The sequence below is a fragment of the Periophthalmus magnuspinnatus genome, chromosome 15 (assembly GCF_009829125.3).
Source record: "Periophthalmus magnuspinnatus isolate fPerMag1 chromosome 15, fPerMag1.2.pri, whole genome shotgun sequence".
Lineage (NCBI taxonomy): Eukaryota > Metazoa > Chordata > Actinopteri > Gobiiformes > Gobiidae > Periophthalmus > Periophthalmus magnuspinnatus.
In genome coordinates, this window is record NC_047140.1 from 8,568,896 (window position 1) to 8,592,001 (window position 23,106).

The window sequence follows — 23,106 nt, forward strand, 5'->3', positions numbered from 1 at the left end:
GTGTTTCCCATGATTCTTGGCAAAAAGTGTTCCTGAATGGATGTCAGTAGTATTTCAATAACTTACAACCATAGACTGTATATGTAATACATAGCTAACCTGCAAGCCACCTCATTCCAAATAAGAAGTGAGCATGGCCCTCCAACTCTGATTCCAATCCACTTTCTATTGAAAAACTGTGTCCCCTCTCTCTTAACTGTTGCCATCAGGCTCGTCATTTTGGCGTGATCGTGGTGTTTTATGTGGCTATTTTGATCATAAACCAAGATATGAACATTAATAACAGAGCAATGAGGCCTCTTCTTTCCCCGAGGTTGCTCCCATTAGCGTTAGTAAAATGATTTGATTGACAGCAATAACAAGTACCCGCCTCCTACTAAACCAGTGGTCCGGGCAGGAAGGGGCCAGCCTCACTCTGGATTGGCTCTTTGGTTGCTATGATACTCTCGATCGGAATTCCAAATATGGAACTCTGTTCCAAATTCGCCCTTATAACCGCTTATAACCGCTAGCCTCGATGAGCTTCATTTGACTGAAGCCGAACGCTGTGGGTGACGTCACACTCATTTAATCTACTTCTCTATACAGTCTTCTATTACCCTACAAGACGCTTCGTAAAATGTTTTGTAAAAAATAGGCAATGTCTTTTTCTCATCATAACCAGAATTTTTTAAAAATCAGGTACAGGCCCTTTAAAGATGTCTAGTAATCTCAAGTCAAAGGTCCAAAATGTCATTGGACAGTGATTTTAAGAGAATTTTATAAAAGCTTAATTTTAGCTAATAAGTGATAAATAAGTGGTAGTATCTGCAGCATTGTGGCCATTCGAGGACAGCTGAGATGTTTACCCCATGTCCCAGTGTGACAGGACACTCACCCAAAGGAGTAGACCTGACTGGGCTTCTTCATGGAGACCCAGGAGCTGATGAGACAGGTGATCAAACTGTGGGGCGCGGACGCAGGTGTGGACAGGGCCGCGGCAGGTGCAGACGGGTGCGGACAGGGTGCAGACAGGGTGCAGACAGGGGCAGATGGACAGGGGGCAGAGAGGAGGAGATCCGTGAGTGACAGCGGGCCATCAGGAACACAAACATCACAAGGTCAGATACAGTTCAACGACTGAAGCACACATTCAAGGAAATTTATACTATACTCATGTGTATTCAGTTACTACTAAGCTAAGGTTGTAAAAAAAAAAAAAAAAAAAAAATCAAAATAGTAAAAAATATGAGGCTAATATCCAAACTAGATACTCATATGAAAACGTAGGGGTCTCGAAATTTGATACAAGGCAATAGTAGCACTGATCCAAAAATTGGCAGTTCAAATCCCTCTTCCATTCACACAAGGCAAGGCAGGTTTATTTGTATAGCACTATTCGTACACAAGCTAATTCAAAGTGCTTTACAGAATTAGAAAGAAATTAAAATCACAATACAACAAATAAATAATCATCATAAAATTAACACTAAAGGAAAAAAGTGCAGAATAAAACCCTTTCAATCATATGCACAGATAAACAGACCTCTACTTTGACAATGTTTAAATCTAGGCTCCAAGTGGTTCTGTTTCACACACGCATATTTTTACACTGGTGTCTTGCCCAAGGGCAGCTCAGAGGATCTGACCGCTCAACCAGAGAGACTGGAGTTTATGTCGGAAGCTGGATTCAAACTTCCAAATTCGGACCAATTGAGCTACTGCTGTATGCTGAGATACATATCGTGATAATATTGTATTGTGGGATTTGGATCATTACATTACATCCACATTTCACATTACATCCCATTACAAATCTTGATGAAACTTGACCTTGATCAAAAGATTGATTTCACTGTGTCATGTAGACTGGGCCGAGCACGTACTCACCTGAACAGGTCGAAGATGGTGAGGTATGTGTAGGCTGTTAAGGCTGTGGAGACATCAAGAACACAAAGAAATATCACCAAACAAGTAAAAAAAGTGACAAAAATAAACATCAGTGTGGACGTATTTTAGTAAACATTTGTTCTGTAGTTATGGCTGTATTGTATTGTAAAAATATTAAATTGAGGAAGTTGACTAAAACATAATGAGCAAAGCCTGTTAGATTAAACTTAAGAAATGCTCTTGGCTCAACAGATATAGTCTTAGAGGGGCTGTGCAACTAATCAAATCAGCTTGAGGTCTACAGCCAATCCTCTGTCAGTAAAAAGATCTGGTTTGGAGCAGACTCTGGAGGAGGAAATTTGACTATCTTTGGTGCTAACTGGCAAAAATAAATAAATAAATTGTGATCAATAAGAAAGAAAAAATAATGTGGCTGAACTTTTGGTTGAGTCGCTGAGCCCAGTGTCTTAGTGTTGTAGAAAGTCGATGGAAGTCAATTCTGCAAATAAACAGCCAAAGTCTTATTTTGTCACTGTTAAGAATCACGGTTTAATTTAGTCCCTCTACAAATGGAGTGTCAGAGAATGAACGTTTAAAGCCATGAACCATTGCCAAACAGTGTCTTTAGTTTAATTACATCTCATGTGCAGATGAGCCAAAGGCTGGGTCATTGGGTCATTTTGGCTTGTTACTTCATCTGTGTGGCTTTCACTCAGCAATAATCTCTATCTTGCTGTTATGGCCAATAACGTACCTGGGACCCAAAACACACACCACTCTAATACTTTTCAAAGAGTAAAGTAGAGAGTAGAGTAGTTAGAAGAGTCTAATCACTGGGACTGAAAAACATGGCAGATTTTTGCAGAATCAATGAGCAAAGCACTAAACTGTGTTATTCTGAGGTGAGAGACATCTCATTTAGTCTGTCAATCATAGGTGACCAATGAGCTCCACCATTTCACTTGAGTCGCTGAAAAAAACAAAACAAAAAAAAACACTGATTGGATGATCATGTTTGGCTCTACCTTGAGACATGACAAAGGAAGTGTTGACCAGACTGATGTCATCTGCATAAAAAATACAGAGAGATCATTCTGGATTTGCCAGACCAAGAGACTGGGCAGCTTTGAATGATATGCATTAATGATATGCTGGTATAATGGATTAAAAAAAATCATGTACTGTAGTACACGTAGTACTACTCAAATGTGTATACATTTGTGCGTTAAATGCCAGTGATGTAAAGTCTATTTTTCTGTTCATTAAATTAATGCTGAATGATGTTTTTATTAGTTTTTATTAAGACACAAAAAATCAAATTCAAATCATGATCAAATAATACCAGAAAAAAAATACAGCCCTGACCTTTAACCCAACATAAGTTTCTAAACTGGTCTGCGGTGGCACAGTGAACCCGTCTACCTGTCTGTCTGTGTGTGTGTGAGCCCCAGGCACCGGAGCAACTTTCAGTAATCAGCCTGTGGCCTGGGGGCGAGCTGAGCGGATTAGTGTGGCTTTGTGCTCAGAGGAACATTTTGTTTCCCCAGCAGCCTGCTCCGTGTTGGCCAACCTAACGCTGTGTAATCCTAACAACGCGGAGAGAAAAAGAGGGGAGGAGGGACAGAGCTAAGCGAGTGATGTGGACAAACCCGCATGAGTGAGATGGCACCTGACGACGAGACATACGGGTGCAGTGGACAGGACAGGGAGTGAATGACACCCGCCATCAAAGGCAGCAAAGACGTAGGTCTTTATTCATAGAGAGAGGTTGTAAAGTAAACCCTGCCTTTCCAAAAAGAAGTATCAATACTCTACATCAACCCATTCAAATAATGCTAGGGATGTGCCAAAAATTGAAAGATCAATAAATCGCAAACTAAACTTTAGCTGATCTCGATGATAAGGCACGCACATTTTAATGGACAGGTCTCCAGCGAGTCCTGTGACAGTAAGAGCGTGTGGTGCTCAAGAGTCATCGCTCTCTTGTTTAGGGGAAAGCTGTGTGTGTAGTACCATAAGCCACTACTGTAGCCACAGCTGCCCTGGCAGACTGATAGAAGCAAGGTTTCCAATCTGAGACATCCAACCACTACACACATCCTTATACTGGGCAAGATGGGGTGAAGTGCCTTATCTCAAAATACAACAAAAGTAGAGTAGATCAGTAGAGCTATCCCCCCTCTATGGTGCCGGGTATTCCTAGCAGTACTAAGCAGGTCCAACCCTACTTAGCTTCTGAGATCAGACAAGATCAGCCATTCTCAGTATAGTATGTGCGTAATGACTGCATCTCCAAAAGGTCACCAAAAATATCACTTAAAGCGGGTAATGACGGGTTAGACTATCCATTTTACTAAAACACACCTGAGATTATTTTATTTTATTAGATTTTACTACTAAAAACATTTTTCCTGGTGGGAATTCATGACATCATAGGGAGTTAGAGAATTATATTACTGTTTCCTAGCAACCATGTAGTACACTGAACCAAAACTCCTCTAATATCAGAAATTAGTATCTGTCAAATACAATTATGAAAACACCCTAATTTTGTTTAAATCATGTTCAAAGCATCAGAAAAATTGATTTCTTTTGCAAACTGTACCAAACTCTTGGATAGAATTCTCCCCAGTGTGTCGTCATCAGTATGAACTACTCTACAATTTTTAATATATTTTTCAACTTTTTCTCGCAAACTGCTTCTTGATTCGTACAAAACATCATTTATATTTACAAAAGGCATTATACCGCCAAAATAAGACAAAATTTGAAAAGGTTAAAATCTGTCATACACACAAAAAAAACATCAGAATGTGAAGGAGGTCGTGTCCGTGTAAAGTTTGCATCTTCTCCCTGTGAATGTCTCCAGGTACTCAGATTTTCTCATTCATAGTAAATTATGTAAAACACACTTCTCAGACAGGTCAGCTGAAGATATATTTGTCCATAAACTGATGCCATCCTAAACGGCTCCTGTTTTCATAGCAGACTGCCTCCAATCAGAGCGTTTGATCGGGAGAGGACTGTTGTTTGGATGTTTGTTCTGGTCTAGGCTGGAGTTATTTTGATCCGCGGCGGCTCGTCTTCCCGTGCGATCGATGCGGTTTGATGTCACGGTGTTGTGTCGAATTAAAAGCTGCAGACAATAAAAGCAATAATAATACAAACGCTGACATCACAGTGACCCCGGGGCGAGCTAGCTAGCGAGCATGAGGCCGGACGCGATCGATGGGCGGGCTGAAATTTCCCCTAGCTGAGCGCGGATACGTTTACACGTGCACCGCGGTAGAACACACACACAGGCACACGCAGACACACACACAGAGTATAGTGAAGTTAGCAGCAGCAGTGAGATGGCTTCAGAAATGTGCTGCTTACAAAACACTGACACCCAGAGGACGAGTGCATGTGATACGGGCCTGGGCCAGGGCCATCAGTCATGTCTGCAGTACAACACTGCACCTGATACCAGCGCAAACATGGGACAATACAGGAGGCAGACTGAGCGGGGACAAAACCAAACACACTACAGTCTATAAACACCTTCCAAATGCATTTAAAATGTTCTGTAAAAGTTTGGGTGTGAATTAAAAAGTAGAAAAGTAGTCCTCAAAAGTAGTCTCACCTACCACGTACAGCTTCTGTGATGTCACCACACAGAGCCTGATAGTCTCGCCAACAACCTTTGGACATAGCCAGGACTGATCATGTGATTTAAATTCCTCACATTGTGTCATCGTGGGACATTCAATAACCTTATAAGACGAACAAATGGTGCAGTGAACCCCAGGCTTGATGTCTTATGCTCTAGAGCTCTGACGGGCAGACACAGTAACATCTTGAATGAATGAGGTGCTGGAGAACAACCGCTCATAGAAGAGAAGTGTCCTGCACACAGGCTCGATGAAGCAGATGAGCAGTGAGAGGTGAACAAAGTTGAGAGTACAAGTTCACATGCACATTTAACAGGGTTTAGGAGGGGCCGTGCAGGCGGGCAGGCAGGGCACAGCAGTGGAGACAGATGAGACAGGGGAATATGAGAGGAACATCCATTATTCATGCTGTCTGCAGAGGAGCAGCCCCAACACCAGCCCCAACACCAGCCCCACTTCAGCTTCACTTCAGCGCTGCACGGACAGCATTTCACAGACTTTGCTACGGACAAACTTGGAACACGAAGCTTCTTATAAAACCGTGGGAAACTATTTTGAGTATTGAGTATTGAGTATTTTTTACAGTTACCATGTTTTCAGTCTGGGTCTCCATGGTGACCGCATTACTCTGGCTGTACTGACAGTGTGGGAGAAGTGTTAGGCTCAGGGGCACAACAACACTAGGTTTTTGAGTACGAGTTTAACTGGCTATCAGCTGGTTCTGCCTCCATGCCACCACAAGCTATTATGTATAGAGAGTATCATTGTGACAGTCAAGTTTTTAGGTAATTTCAGTGTTTTTCTGGTCATTTAAGTCACCTTACTTTACTTTGTCATTCAGATGTATTTCATTCACCATTTCATAAACGTGGTCACATCCCAGAGGGATGGGAATTCGCTTGATTTGGAGATTTTTATCGGCCACAGCAGCAAGAAAATAAAACTGATATTTTGTGATACTGATATCATAGCAAGGCCCAGAAGAGAAAAAAAATTTAGAAAAAGTATCACATTAAAAATCTACTTAAGTAAAAATATTTAAGTACCTGTTTAAAAATGTACTTAGAGTAAAAACTAAAAGTATTTGTGCTAAATTTTGTTCAACAGAAATGACTGAACTGATAGCGTTTCTTGTAGACAATTTAAAGGTGTATACGTTTGTTTGCTCAAATTATGAACGTGTTAAAAATAAACCCTGAGCCTTTTAAGCAGGTCTCAAATTATAATAAAAAAATACTTTAAACTTTTCAGTCCTGTTCAAAAATGTAATGGAGCAGAAAGTACAGATATCTGCTCTAAAATGTAGTGAAGTAAAAGTAAAAATATCTATGTTAAAACGTACTTCAGTAAAGTACAGATCGCTAAAAATTGTACAAAAATACAGCACTTCACTACTTTTAATACATTATGTTCCACCACTGGTCAAAATAATAACGCATTTGTCTGGGATATAAAATCATTTGTTCATCATAAAATACAGCCATATTGTTAGCCTGACTCCACCATTTCCATTTTGACTCTTGAGTCTGCTCAAAAAGACAAATCTGAGGAATTAAGGATTGTCTGGGAATGACATATGGACACAGTGAATGGGGCAGTAAACAAAAATATTGGCAGAGAAAAAAAAAAAAAAAAAAAATCAGCAAATACTGATATCTTGGAAACTCTCCGACATTCCTGATGCCGATATTGGGACCGATAAGTCACCCAACCCTATTTGTAGAACAGTATTTGACCTGAAGTAAGTGAAAAATCTGCTTTGTTTTGTATGTGGAAGGATGTGTTTGACAGCCATCTTGGATATTCTGTTCTGACAATTAATGATCAGTAATATTAGAAAACATCGGGTGGGTAGTTTGGCTGCTCTAGTGTTTCAGAGCAAAGTGTGTGCACATAAACACATCTATACGAGGACGTGCTGACCGCAGCAGGCAGCAGCTTGGTGTGGTTCCGGTAAAAGGGAAAGCGAACCTGAGACCAGACACACACACACACGTGGGTTTACATCCTTATTGGGGACATTACATTGACTTCCATTCATTTCCTGGAGACTGATCTTAACCTTTAACCATAGTCACTACTTACCTAACCTCAACCTAAACCACATTCTTAAGGGGCTGTATCTTTAAATGTGAAAAACAGTTCATTTTAAACAGTTTACAGAGATCCAAAGTTATTTCTCACTTACTTTTTGCATTCAGAGCATCTTAATTACTCACCCTGATGAGTTTATATGCATTTTTCACAACCTTCAGAGACTAGTGCAGAGTTTTGCCGTAACGGTAAAGCTAGCAACAGCGTGTTAACATGCTAACATGCTATCCCTGATTATCAGATAATAAAATGCTTTATAATTAGATGCAGACAGCACGGAGCAGACTTATTATGACCCCAAGAGCTGCTTATACACTATATCTGTACTGGGGTAACACACATTTAACCTATATCTGTATTTCTGATCATGTTGCTGATAAAGGAATTATGTTACGGGGGTCTGATTTTGTCCCCAAAAGGAAGGTAGGTGTGTATACAAATTTTAGTCCCCACAATGTGATAAATACTCGAGACCACACACATATCGGTCTGCTATGTCACATGTAAACTAAAAGCTTGTATCGAACGCCTCAACTGCTGCGGTGAGAGGGGTCCCATGGGTGCAGGACAGGCAGGAGGAGTAGGGCTAAGGTGTCCCCAGATCTGTCTCCTCTGAGCCCACCGACAAAAAGACTGATGAAGAGGAGGAGGAGGAGGCAACTCGAGCCAGGAGCAGAGGGACCACACCGAAACACACTAAAAGCATATGGACACAAGTAATCACAACAGCGTTCATTAATAAGGCATGGGAGGCTAAACCCTAAACACTACTATATGGAGTCAATATACAGATCACTGCTCATCATAAAATGGGACTTCTACAATTAGAGATGGGTACTGTTCAACGGTAACACTGCAGTACTGATGCACAAGTTGGTACTACCGACCAAAGATTTTTTTTATTTTTTGTTTTATTGTTTTTATTATTACAGGGAGAAAATAAAGTCACATTACTATTCTGGTTTGTAGTTTTCCAGATATCAGCACCAAAAAATAAAAATATATAGTTTCTAAACTGGTAGGGGGGTCCCCAGAGGTTTGTCTGATCAGAGGACCAGATAAAAGTAATCATTTCTGTGAATTAAATAGGAAAAATCCCAAATCCCCAAACCCAAATAAATGATTACAAAATGGACACATAGGAACATTAACACTGGATTGGCACTTACAATCTGTCAATCCAGATTGTAAATTGAATCTTTCAATTCCAAAAACATTGTCCAGATTGAACCACTGCTGGCCAAATGAGGAATTACACCAACTTGATTATTAAGTAAAGCAAAAATTGTGACTGATCAACATGAGAAAAATATATATATAATTTTTAATATATTAATATATTTTTTGGTCATATTGCACCATGTACCAAAAATAAGGTAAACTGCCTTATGTATAACCCTGCTCAACATGCTGGACAATTGTTGGGGAAAGACAAAATTCTTACAGTTACATCCACAGAGCGAATATAGAAATGCACATAGCTAACCTGCTAGTTGCCACATTCCAAATAGGAAGTGAGCATGGGCTGTGCTTTTGGCTCTATCGACTCTTATTGTGTCCATATTAACCTGCGCTACATTATCCTGGTATTTTTATTTCACTATCTATGTCCGTAAATCAAGATATGAACATCAATAACAGACAAATTATGCACCTTCGTTCCCTGAGGTAGATCCCGCTAGCGTTAGCAACAGGTTTAATTGACAGCGTTGCTAAGCGCCCATTCCCTGCTACACCAGCGGTGCCTTCAACAGCCTCAGTCCGGATTGGCTCTTTGGTTGCTATTATACATCCAAATATGGAACTCGATGAGCTTCATTTGACAGGAGCTAAATGTTATGGGTGACGTCACACTCACTTAGTTCACTTCTTTGTTAAGGTTAAATCGTGAAAACTGCTTAGCCGAAAATACAAACTGCAAAAAGAGGCAGGTGAGGCAAACACAACAGCCCAATTTAAACCGCTTTACTCGTCCATACGTCACACAAAACAAATCAGGAGCTGCTTTTACTTATATACAATAGATTACAGATTATATTAGCTATGCAATGTGACACCTAAACTAATCTATCTAACCTAGTTCAAACTGCTGAATGTTGCCATATACAGGACAATAATTACTGCTTGAGTAGACCTCCAATCAATGCTATCAGTGTAATCCAAACACATTATGCCCTAGTTACAAATTCATGAGTATTTGAAAGAAAGTGTAGTAAACGTAATGTAATATTTCAAGTAAATGAAGTGTGGGCCTGTTTGTTATCATGATCCGTGTGTAGACCACACACACATAGCTGTATAAGTCTGTCGGTTTAACCAGAGCACTTTCCCTGTAGACATCTTGTCATCTTCACATAGGACAGGCTTGGTCCATATGAAACCAGACTAAAGTGCTGTGGGGCCATGTGGGAGTGGGCCATGTTAAACCATCCTCAGCCCATCACGGTGGTCTCAGATCCTGACCCCTGAGCTCAAACGCACAGGGAATCAATGGACATCATCTGGTCCCTTATATCTGCTACTATGGCCCCTCAGAGCTAAAAAAATAAATAAAAATACCTTTGAAACACTTGTTTCTATGCCTTATACATGTACAAACCTCTTGCAAGGGTGCAAGGAGGTGCAGCTGTTAAAATCAGGATAAGAATAGTGGATGATAAAATTCAAATCAAGTTTGTTTAAGTTAAGGATTTTTTTTTTTCCCCTGCCGCTTTATATTGAAATATAACATATGTAGATCATCATTTTAGTGTGTTCATTAATGGCTTACTAAATGGGACAAGTTAAAGGTTCTATATTACACAAAATGGATTCTTGTGAGCTTTAAGCCATGTTATAATGCAGTTGTCTCATTAAAAACATACCTGGAGTTGTGTTTTGTTTCTTTCACGGATGTTTGAGTAACTGTTTATTATCAGTCTGTTCCACCTTGTGATGTCATGAAGCGGTAGTTATTTTAGTTACTTTTAGTTCAATAGAGGCAATTTGGTGAAATTTTCCAACTGATTCTAGAGAAGGTGTATAGAATTTAAAAACACAATGGAGCTCTTCCTGTGTTACCTGTTCCTGTGAGGGTTTTCTGTTTGAGAGAAGAACTCAGCCTAAATATGCAGGGTGTGTGTGTTTAACATGTGTGAATGAAACAAAACACAACTCCAGGTCTGTTTATGATGAGATTGGGCCCTTTAAGTTCAGAGCAGTGGGCAGAGGTGGTGAAAAAGTGAAAATTTCTGAGAAAAATATGGGATTACCAAGAACTGAAATTATTAGGGGTGCACTGATAGCAATACTAGTATGGAATATTGGCGCCGATCCAGGAAAATTTGCTATCGGCTCCAAAATATTGGTTTGGCAGATATCTGGGTTGGGCGTGATGTAAGAGACAATTTACTGGCTGGTGTTTATCCAGAACATCTCATGTTTGAGATACAAAGCTGCTAGGGCGACGGAGCTCAGTTAGCAGAGTGATCCGAAGGCTGGCGGTTCAAATCCCGCTCTCAACATAAACACCATTGCTAGAGGAAGACCGATCCACTGACCCACAGGTTTGCGTACACTGGTGTATAATGTGTGTGAATCAGTGAGTGGTTCCTTGATATAAAGTGCCTTGAAGGTGGAAAAGCGCTTTATAAAAATGTGACCATTTACAATGACTATGTGACCTGCTCTGTAGTTACTTGCAGGATAAGCAACAGCTACAACGCATTTGGTTCCGTGATACATTATTTTAAAAATAAATGCTATTTGTAGTCTCTGTAGTGGTATCTACTGATATGGGGTATTTTCAGATACTTAAAGTTTAGGTCACAAAATTGGTATTGGATCTGAAAAAGCTGCATCGGTGCATCACTAGCAATGATTATAATCAATTTGGTGAAGGTGAATGGACAGAGGAGCACTGGTGTTACTTAAATTGAAATCCATCTTTCTTATGGATTTGATAACATTATAACATGGCATTATATCTCACATCTTGGTTCAAATGCATCTTTATGTCACAGTGAAATGGTAAAGGTCATTGTATTACCCAGTGTCCATTTCAGAGTGCACTAAAGGCTTGTTAAGACATTAGCATCTAGACAAACATCCCACTCAAATGGAAATGCTAGAACACAGTGACACTTGGATATCATTAGCTAAGTGTGTGTTTGGATGAGAGTTACACATGTGGTGGCTGTTTAGAGTGTACGTGTGTGTTTGCTCTGTACCAAAGACCCCGTGGGAGGAGGAGCTTCACCAGCTGTGTTCTGACGTACAGGACACCAAGGGCCTGGGGACTACACACACACCATAGCACACACACACAGGCACAGAAACGTGCGCACACACACATAGGCCTATATCCAAATGAGAGAATCACTCCGGCTCACAAACAGGAGCACATCTGGACTCAAATTGACATCTAGAGCTTTTGTGCTACAGAATGTATGGGAAAAGTCGCACAAATGGGACAGACTTGACCTGGTTTATGAGAGAACCACAGCTGGAGACTTGAGATGCCGACAAAGTTGATTGGCCCATTTTTTTGTCTGTTTGAAATTAGCAAATACATGATTAATGGAATAATTATCCTGTATTTGCCAAGTAAAGACTAAAAACATGCTCTGCTGATCGATTAGTTGATTAAAAAAGGATCTCCATGAATCTGAGCCGAAACTGCACTCACAAGACCACACCTGCAGGAGGAATTCAGGCCAAAACAACATATACTGACTGATTAATCGATTAAATGACTACCTACTGCTCTAGCTAGTTGTAACCGTAGTCATATCAATTGGGGTTTGGATGAGAACCAATTCCCACAAGACGAAACAAAACAAGATGATTTTGATGATCTATAATGCATAAATGAATTGTTCAGTTTATATTTATGACCTAAATTTCCCAAATTCTATGTGTTAAGATTAAGGTGCACTCTGCATTTGATGAAGCAAGATCTTGTGGCATAATATACTAATACTAATTTACTTGTGTTTACAAGACCATGCCGTGCTGGTAGCGCTAGTTTTGTCAACATTTTCCCTTTATGCAAAACAAAAAAAAAAGTCTGATTAAAACAGAATGAACAGCAATATGAAGTGTGAAGTACATTCTTGAATACATTAAGAAAAAAGAACTTTGTAGGTGACATTTGGGTTGACATCAGTTATATCTGTGCAAAATAAAACCAGCTTCAGTTCACAAGTAACCAACCTCACTTAAGAATGTTAAGCAGTCCAAACAGCATGAATACTTGAATACAGCATGAATACTTCAGAATAGAGCTGTAAAGCACAGGTCAGAGGACAGTGCCCAGATGCTAGTGAGATGGACAGGGCTAACAGAGGGTGTGTTTAGCTCCAAAGACAAAGAGCTGATGTCTTTAGTTTGTTAAAAGGTGAAAGCTGATCCACTGGTCCACTGCACAATTTGATCCAGGAGCCGCGGCCTGACTGAGCACCCTGCTCTTCTGTGGAATCATCACAGGCTTCAGTTACACCAACAACTACTAATGTGCTTAAGCAGCACCACTCCAGCACCACTCTCATGTCAATACACTGCTCCCTCTGAAGGATCACGGGGGAGCCAGTGGAATGGCTCTGTTTTCTACAGTGTGAGTTATCCAAGGTCAAAGATGCCCAAAAGCTTGTGCCCTAGCCTCATCCAGAAGGTCCCGGATTTGAGCTGCCCCTGTGTCTGGGTGGGTTTTAGCCCAGTGCTCCAGTTTCCCCCATACATTTAAAACATCTGTAATAGTATAATCATCCATCATAGGTACTCCTGACCAAAGCTCAACATCTGGAATTCAGAGTCAGAGTTCATATTATCTGATGTAAATGTAGGATAATAGTCATATTACTCACTTAGAGCAGTGCAAGGATTCACATTTTAAATGAATTTAATTTAGTAGTAATCAATCACATGGTTCAATATCCTGTCGCTGTCACAATAGCAGATTTTGAAGCACAATATATCTCTAGAGAGAATGATAAACGATATTATTGAAGCTACTTTAAACCACTGGCACAATATAAAACAGGATAATCCCAGTAAAGCATTTTTAAACCCCAGCTGCAACAAATTAATAGCAGAATTGAGCAGTGTTTATTCATAGTAGTTAGTTATTCAACTCTTTACACCTCAGATCTTATCATATCACAACAAAAAAGCCAAAAATCTCCCCATTATTGCAAAGAAAATGTACATATGATAACTACTGAGCCCAAAAATATAATGCTCCAGCTTTCATAGACTGAATGAGAAGATAATAACTATGACAGGCTTACGCAAGGTTTGAGAATTCATCTTGTACGGCTCCGGCTGATCAGTCCACACGAGTTATACAACTTCTATTGAGGAGCAGCAAGTATATTTTCTGACAAAAGCATTTTTAGTACTTGTCATCATGGAATCATGTGTATAGAATCAGTAGTTATGATACACTTTTATTTAGCTAAAACAGTTTTTAACTGTAGATGGAAGACTTTGCAGGAAGAAGTTTGTCATTTATGTATGTGTTAATCTCCTTTATGTTTATTCAGTTATAATAGAAACAATATTTGTTTTTAATAAGAAAAGAAACGCCATATTGCCCATTTAATTATTACCCTTCCCATCCCTACAGTGAGTACTTTTCACCCTGCCATCTTGAGTGCATCCTGATTACTATAAAGCCTTCAGTGAGCACATTAGATTGTATGTGGTCAGTGTACGCTGCATTGACCTGAGCGCATATACACAAACTGCAGCATATAGAGTCATGTTCTCATGTTGCCTTGAGTGAGTGCCTTCACTTCACACACGTGTACACACATGAAATGAGATCAGGAACAGGCTCGGGATAAGCGCCGCTTTGATTATCTTCCCCTGGGGTCGACTGGGGGTAAAACATGTTCGTATGTATGTGCATGTGTGTGTATGTGTGTGCGTGTTTGCAAACAGGCTTGGCGCGCTTTAGTTTGGCAGATTGCAGTGTGTAGCATGTTCGTTAAGCCGTTAGTCATGAGCTAATGGGGCCATAGGAAGACTGTGTGTGTGTGTGTGTGCGTTTGCGGGGAGTTAGCGAGTGTGTGTGTGTGTATGGTCATGCGTGTGTTCCAGCAGGCATGTACAGTTGGTGCATAGGAGACTTTGCGCTGGCTTGGGAACATGGTATTATAGGCTCGCACAGAGGGTCAGAGGTTGTGTGTGCTGTGAGTATATAGACTGGCTTCTATGTGGGTTACGCTTCAGTTGAATTAAAAGGCACAAATACACTGGAGGCGTTAGATGTACACGGAGCTTCCAACTGACCGACGTGCAGTTCAAACTTAGCCCAAGTCGCCGTGGTCTAACGAGAACAGTCAAAAGCTCATTTACTCATCGTCAATGTAAAGACATCACCAGCAGGTCGTCAGGCAGAGGAACTGGGATAATGATGACTAATCCTGCTTTTGCTTAAGCCAAGTTAATGTTCGCTGATCCCACAGGACAGTTCAGCGTGCCCCAATATACATTAACAAAAAGTACTGACCTGCGTAAAATTGCAACAAATCCATTTTCTGAACAGTTTTAAAGACAAATGAAGCCCTAGACAAATGAAGCTCATCGAGGCTAATAGTAATACGGGCCAATTTGGAGCCGAGTTTCATAGTTGGAATTCCGACCGAGAGCAACCAAAGAGCCAATCTGGAGCGAGGCTGTTGAATGTAACCAGAAGGCCCACACCGCTGGTTTAGCAGGAAGAGTGTGCTTAGCAACGCTGTCAATCAAACCTGTTGTTAATGCTAACGGTAGGGACATCGGGGAAGGATGTCAGCTGGTTTGTCTCTTATTAATGTTCAAATCTTGAGTTATGGAAACAATAGCAAAATTTTTATTTTATAACCCATAACAGGATCACGTAGGGCGGGTCAATACGAACATTTTAAGACCAAATCACGAGGCTGACTGCAGTATTTAAGGCGAGAGGGATGACAATTTCGAGTCGATGGAGCCGGAAGTGCAACCCATGATCACTTCCTATTTGGAACGCAGCAGCTAGCAGGTTAACTATGTCCATTTATATATATAGTCTTTTGGATGTATCCAATGTTTTTCATGTAATAAATCAAAAATGGTTTCACCTCAGCAGATAATATATGGTAAAAAACAGCTCTCAGGATCATAATAAGCAGGGATGTAACTTTAGCTATATTTGTTGGCCTTGCGATATCGGTTCTCAGCCAGAGCAGCAGTCCAAATATCAGATATCGGTAGCAGCTCAAAAAACCCCAAAAAAACATATCACATTGAGGTCTTTGGCCCACAGCTCCTCATGCTACCCACATATGAACACAGCAAGCGAGAGTCTAGTATCAAAACATGGGCTCTTGACGCTGCTGGACATGTTTGGAAACTTTGGTTTAGAAGAGACAATAGCAGCTCTATATAACTCCTCTGGTTTCATCTTACACAGTGTGGGCCTGTACTGCAGCCTGCCACTCATACTTATGTTTATTGAACTACAGTGGTGAAGTCATCCCATATTACACTATTTTCTGATCTATGTTTTAATGTTGTTTCCTCATCACAAACAGACCTGGAGTTGTGTTTTGTTTCAACAATGTTTTAAAAATCGCTTCCGTTTTTGCCATTCCCCCCTTCAAACCACTTCAGGCATGTTTTGATAAGGAAACAACATTATAACATGGTAGAAAGCTCCAAAAAAGTCGACTTTGCACGATACCCCCTTCCTTTAACGTCGCCCTCCCTTTCGGTGAATCTGTGACATTGTCCTCATGCGCTGCTTTATGGGCGTGTGGGTGCCAGTATAAGACAGGCTCAGTATTGACGGAGGTGTAGCCTTCCCCTGGCGGTTCGATGGCTGTCCAGCGCTTCCTGTCTGTGCGACACCCGATGCCCGCGCAGGAGGGTGGGGTGGCTTGTTGCCCTCTTCCTGAGTGATGGGTCCCTGAGAGGATTTCATGTTGGTGGCAGACACAAGCCGCAGCGACCATAAACAATCTGAGCTGCATGTGTCTGGCCAAACCTCAGCACTTCATTTGGGGCAGACACAGTAACAGTCAGAATGCTGTTTATACACTGGGAGCTATGGAAACTGGACATAGTGACACAGCTGCAGGTCCACTGTCACATGCACTATGAGGACACTTTCCCATCAAACCAAACGCAACAGAAAGGAGGACGGAGAAACCTGACACATGTCCATAGTAGGGTTGGCAAAAGCATCGAAATCAGATACAAATCAATACAATAACTAGATCCTCACTTGAGCAGATATCAACACATAAGGAGCCACGTTCACTGGACAGAAATGAACTTTTCCTGAACAGCTTTAGAGTGATCTTGAGCTGTATCAGAACAAGTATGAGACGCATAGACTAGTATACACCCATGGACCACTATGAACCTACCTGGAAAAGAAAGTACTACGATTTTATGTTGAAAATGATATCGTCGTGGTATCAGAATCGGTAGTGACTATTTATTACATTGTGGGGACCAAAATCTGTATACACACTCACATCATGAAGACAAAAGTCAGGTCCCCGTGACATAAATCCTTTACATATTAGGTCAATAACATGGTTTAATGTTATTGATCTGATTTACTGTCTTAAAAAAACATGAAAAACATAACTTTTTTTTTTTCATTTTAAACCATTTGCAGTGGTCCCAAGTTACTCCCCACTTAACTTATGCATTACAAACATTCTTATTATTCACTGAAATCAGTTTATAAGAGCTTTTCACAAGTTTCAGAGACCAGAGCAGAGTTTCGCCATGACGTACCAACGTGCACTTCCTGATTATTGAACAATAAAATGCTTTAGAATTAAACGCAGACAGAACACAGCGGACACATTTTGACCTTAACAGCTTAACAGCTTCTACAAAATATCTGTACGGGACAAGACTAATTTTGCTCAAATATATAGGGAGAAAATGTGTACAGGGCTTTTAATTTTCAGATATTGGTTACAGTAGGTTAAAGTTAAAGTAGTGACTATGGTTAAAGTTAGGGTCACACTGCAGGAAATAAACAAGTCAATATAATGTCCCGAGAAACATGGAAACTCAGCATGTGTATGTGTGTTTGCGTCTGCGTATGTATGTGTGAGCTCACCCATGCTGTTGGTGGAGCTGCACCACATCAGCAGACAGCCGGTACACAGCAGGTTGAGCGCTCCGAACACCAGGATCCTCCACGACTGAAAAACACAACACAAAACATGACGCTAGGGCTCAACGATTTGGGAACATATATCCGATTGCAATTTTTATAAGAAGCATTAGGACTGTGATTTGATTTCAGATGTATCTTTTAATAATAGGATTGTGTTCAAAGGTCACATTTTGACAAACTAATACAAGAATCACATTTCAGAACGTGTTTGTATAGATCTAAACGACAGGGTTAGCAGTTTTTAAGACAGGAGATTTTGTTATTTGTGGAGGAACCTCGAAAACTGCAGCCGTTGCGATTTGCTAATTGTCCATTGTTTGATTTGATTGTGATGAATCCTGCAGTTCTACATGATGCATAGATTACATAAGCTTTGGGGACATAGGGATTCAGGACCAAGGACAGCTCCCCATCGGTTCAGGCTGGATGTAGAGTCTTACATATGTTTTGTATAGTATTGTAATAATCTGATATTTTGTGTTTGGTACAGTATTAACTCCTTCTGTTGTTCTTGTAACTGTTTATGTGCTGTTAATGTAACTGCTTTCGTATGTGACACTTGGTTGCTATGCCGACAACTTGACGTGAAGGCTCTTGCTCTTGTTTTGGCGTGGGTTACGGCCTACAGGAGCCCTTGCGCTCAAAAAATAAACAACCAGGAGAAATTTGTCCAGACGCTACAGTGTTTTGGAGACAGGGACACTGGGATGTGATGTGTTTTGTGTTTCAGAATGCCTCACTACAGTGTGATTCAGCTCTGCTCTGGGGAAGGTCATACAAATCCACCATTTTGATATTCTCTCATAAACACACAACATTTATTACATATATTTACATTGTGTTCATTACTGTTATTGCACTGTTTATGGAGACCTATTGAGCAAAAATCGACTTTTCAGAGCTTTTAACCGTATTATAATCGTTTCTTTTCCCATTTACCCACTCAAAGTCGTATTTGGAGTGATTCATGCATGTTTCAGTAATCTTTATTCTCCTAAATACTTTTACATCAATATTGCAATTGGTACAAATAATCCACAGGTGTCATAGATTATAGTTAACAAAAGCAACATATGTAGGGATGTAGTGACACCGATACTGGGATCAGATATTGGCGGTGACCCAGGAAAATTTGCTGTATTGACATCAATTTCGTCATGCTGGCTCAGTCAATATCCTCAATTGTTCTTTAATTTAATATAATTTGATTTTACTGGTTAAGGTGGGCCCTAAACGTCTGAACTTTTATTTGTGCAAAAACCTGTTCTGTAATTGCAGAGTAAATAACAGTTACATACACACTTTGTATCCAGTTTGTAATGAGTCAACTGTTTTGAGGGACAAAAATGCCATTTTCAGTCTCTACTGGTATCGGCTAATTTCTTTTTTTATTCTGTATTTGTCAGGGACCATTTACAAATTCCAAATTGGTCCCTGGCTAGATGAATGCACATTAAAAATACACGTCAAAAAGTACATATCTGGTATAGACAGATTAAGGATGTACGGAAATCTGCGGCGATACTGAAAAAAGTTCTGCTAGATGCAATATCGGCTTCCAACTATCAGTTCAGTCGATATCCTGGTTGGACATAAAAATTGATGTAATATGGCTATTTACTGGTTGTAGTTGGCCCAGAAAGTTTCATAATGTTTGAAGTTTTATTTATACAAAGTTGTTCTGTAGTTACTTGAAAGATACATAACAGCTACTTAACACACTTAGATTTTTTTTAATTTTATTTTATGTGTATTTAAATGCTGTTTTCAGTCTCTACAGTAGTATCGGTTCACAGCAGGTATCGTCCGGTGTCGGAATCTATATCAGAACTGAAAAAACTGGATCAGTGCAAGGACTGTGTGTGTGTGTTAGATGAAGGACTGAAGGACTGCCGGGGTGGGTGTGTGTGTGTGTGCGTGTGTGTGCGTGCGGGGGGGTGTGCGTGTGTGTGTGTATGTTGAGGAGTTCGATGAAGGACTGAAGGACTGTAGGATTTTGTGTGTGTGTGTCTGGCTTGTCACTTGTGCTTGAGCTCAGATCCTGCTGCTGTGAAATCCACAATTACTGTGGTGTGCCGTGTTATGACAGCGCTGGTCGGCTAAGGACCTTCTCTGCGAGTGTGCACGAGGGACAGGGGCGTGCACGTGAGGCTGAGAATGTGAGTGAACGGTGGAGAGGAGCGCGCACGTAGGTTTACATTGTGGGCACTAGCGCTTAAGCGAGATTCATTCATGCAGTTATTTATAATGGTCAGAGATCAGCTTGGATCTTTTTAATGAAGAGCTCTACAGTCAACCCCCTGTCAGTAAAAAGCATGTGGTTTGGAGGAAGAAATTAGGCTATTTTTTGGGTTGAGCTTCACTGATTAAAACTTTGTCTTGTTTATGTTTAGGAACTCAATACTGAAGCCATTTTTATTTTAATTTTTGAAAAGAAAATCTAATCAAAATGTGGTAAACCCTTTATTATTAGATAAACAGCATGGTTTAAAGTTCAGATATGAGTTAGTTTAGGTTAGATTAGGCAAGTAGTGACTGATCATTGTAATGTCCCCAAAAAGCATGGAAAACAACATGAATGAGAGGATAGAGGAGAGGAGCGTGCACGTGATTCAGTGTGAGTGTGTGAGTGGACAGAGAGCATGCACGTGAATGGGTGTGTGCAAACAGACACAGAACACAGGAACCAAAACATCCCGCTCCCCTCCAGCTCAGAAACAGAGAGCTGAGGGAGCGCAGGCCTCTGCTGCCCCCTACAGGACGACTGATGAGGATGAGAAATGTGTAGTGGGGCAGGGGATGGAGTCAAGAGGAAGGAGGGAAGAAGGGAAGAAACTGAGCACTAAAAACACAACACAAGAACATGTTGTAGTCCTCAGGGTTGTGAGGAATACTTAGTGTCACTTCAATCAGTCTGCCCCAGATTTGAACTCTAGACGGTGAACTTCTATTACTTGTTATCAACACAAATAAGAGTTTGATTTGAGATGCGAAATGATTGTAGCTCATGTTTTACAGTTTTAGAAAGCGTTTTGTGGGGGATTATGTTGCATTAGGGTTATTGCGTAAGTGGCATAAAGTACTTTTAATATTATCGTTTATCATATTTCCTGTATTAATATCGCGTTTCAAAATGTGTTGTTGTGACGTCCCTTTATTACATCTTTCTTACATAAGCTGGAGTAGCCCAAACCATGACGTTCCTCGGTTCAGCTCCTCGTTTCACTGACCCATGGAGTCGTACCACAGAGCTGCAGCCTCTCTGGTCTGGTCTAGTGTGTGGTCTAGTGTGTGGTCTAGAGTGTGGTCTAGTGTGTGTCTGCTCTGCTCTTCCATGTGAATGAGGTTATCCAGGCTGTGTCTCTAGGGCGCCCATGTCTCCCTCCCAAAATAAAGCCTTACATAATGGAGCACGGCCCGCTGACACTGGGGCACACTTTAGGACTTCTACTCAGCACAAAAGCACACACTGTTTAAGACCAAACTGGATAACATGTGCTTACAAGAAGACTATGGGGATGACATCGATACTGCTCCTTATCTAGATTTCTTGTTTTTTGGGGCAAATAGTTGAACATAAACAGTGTTGCGCATAGACTGTATATATAAATGGACATAGCTAACCTGCTAGTCACTGCGTTCCAAATAAAAAGTGATCATGGGCACACTACCGGCTCCATCCACTCTGACTCTAATTTATTTTTTGAAAAATTGTCCCCCCTCTCTCTGTAACTTCTGCTGTGAGCCTCGTCATTTTAGTCTTAAAATGTTCAAATTAACCTGCTCTACGTGTTCCAGGTATTTTTATTTCACCACTGTGTCCATAAATCAAGACATGGACATTAGCAACAGATGAATCAGGCGCCTTCTTTCCCAGAGGGTCACTCCTGCTAGTGTTAGCAACAGGTCTGATTGACAGCATTGCTAAGCACCCGCTCCATGTTAAACCAGCAGTGTGGGCGGAAAGGGGCGTGACCTTCATCACCCTCGCTCTGGATTGGCTCATTGGTTGCTATGATACTCTCAGCTTCAAATTCCTCCCTATAACCAAACGCTAAGGGTGATGTCACTCTCCCTTAGTCCACTTCTTTATAGAGTCTACGGTGCTATGCCAAAAAACTCACCACAAGGCAAATAGCATAGTTGGACAGGGACTGCAGAATATGTTATGAGGTCAGAATGAGGTCAGAATGAGGTCAGAATGAGGTCAGAATGAGGTCAGAATGAGGTCAGAATGAGGTCAGAATGAGGTCAGAATGAGGTCAGAATGAGGTCAGCTGACTGCCTTTAGTCGATTCAGTCTTAGTCAACCATAATATGTATTACTCAACTAATCATTTTATTTACATTATAGATCATAAGGTACTGTTATGTTTGTGACTGTCCATGTTAAGTCTGTGATTTATAAAACGACAAATCTAACTGAGCGATTCAGTCCAAAAAGTCTGAATTTTGCATAGGCCAATATATCACTACAATGATATATTGCATTAAACGATAATATTGAAACTACCGTCATGGTACTGACACAAAAACAAAGCAGGATTTATATATCGCAGCAACATTAATAGGCCTGAGCAGCAAGAACTAAACAGCAGAATGAACCAATAATGAGCCATAGAAGTGACTTTTTCAACCCTCTACAGCACAAATCTTACATGAAAAATAAAAAAAATCTCACCACTATTGCAAAGAAAATGTAGAGACGATAAACATTGAGCCCCAAAATATAATGATCTAGCCTTCATATACTGAACGATAAGTTGATAAAGTGATTATTGTGACAGACTTAACTTTGAGCTCTGATCTACTTCTTCCTCTCAGAGGAAGCCCAGAGAGATGAGATATGAGCGAGGAAGTTTATGGAAGTTTATGGAAGTTTGGATTTTGTCAGTACATAACTGTCAAAATTCTATGTAAAGTTTTATAAATGAGACCCCAGAGGTTAACCCCAACATGAGCAAACTACGGCCCGGGGCCACACACGGCCCTTTGGGCTTATTAATTGGGCCCACCGAACGTGACCAAATTGTATTAAAATAGGTGAGGGTGAACCATGCTCAAAGTTTTTCTGCTCTGTTTATTTAACTTAAATTTAATAAATTATTTATTAATTGAATTAAAACATTTGGAAAACAATTTGTACAATGAGCCTTGCATATTCATGCTTTGCTACATGTTTAAGGCCAAATATCTAATGTAATATATACATATATATGTCCTGGCCCGGCCCCTCTGTCAAATTTTAGAACCCATTGTGGCCCATGTGTCATAAAGTTTGCCCACCCCTGGGTTAACCTGGTTGGTGGAGAAGACTTTGTGTCGTACTCCTTCTCCTCCTCC

General features: G+C 40.6%; 1 protein-coding gene across 1 annotated transcript in view; it reads right to left on the bottom strand.

Moving 5' to 3' along the window:
• slc30a6 (solute carrier family 30 member 6) overlaps window positions 1–23,106 on the bottom strand; it is a 50,738-nt gene that overhangs the window by 22,182 nt on the left and 5,450 nt on the right. Inside the window, exons 4-6 of the mRNA XM_033979959.2 lie at window positions 17,704–17,788; window positions 1,870–1,912; window positions 878–943 (exon numbers count right to left, since the gene is read on the bottom strand). Of these exons, the coding sequence (XP_033835850.1) occupies window positions 878–943; window positions 1,870–1,912; window positions 17,704–17,788 (194 nt within the window). The remainder of the gene's footprint in view (window positions 1–877; window positions 944–1,869; window positions 1,913–17,703; window positions 17,789–23,106) is intronic.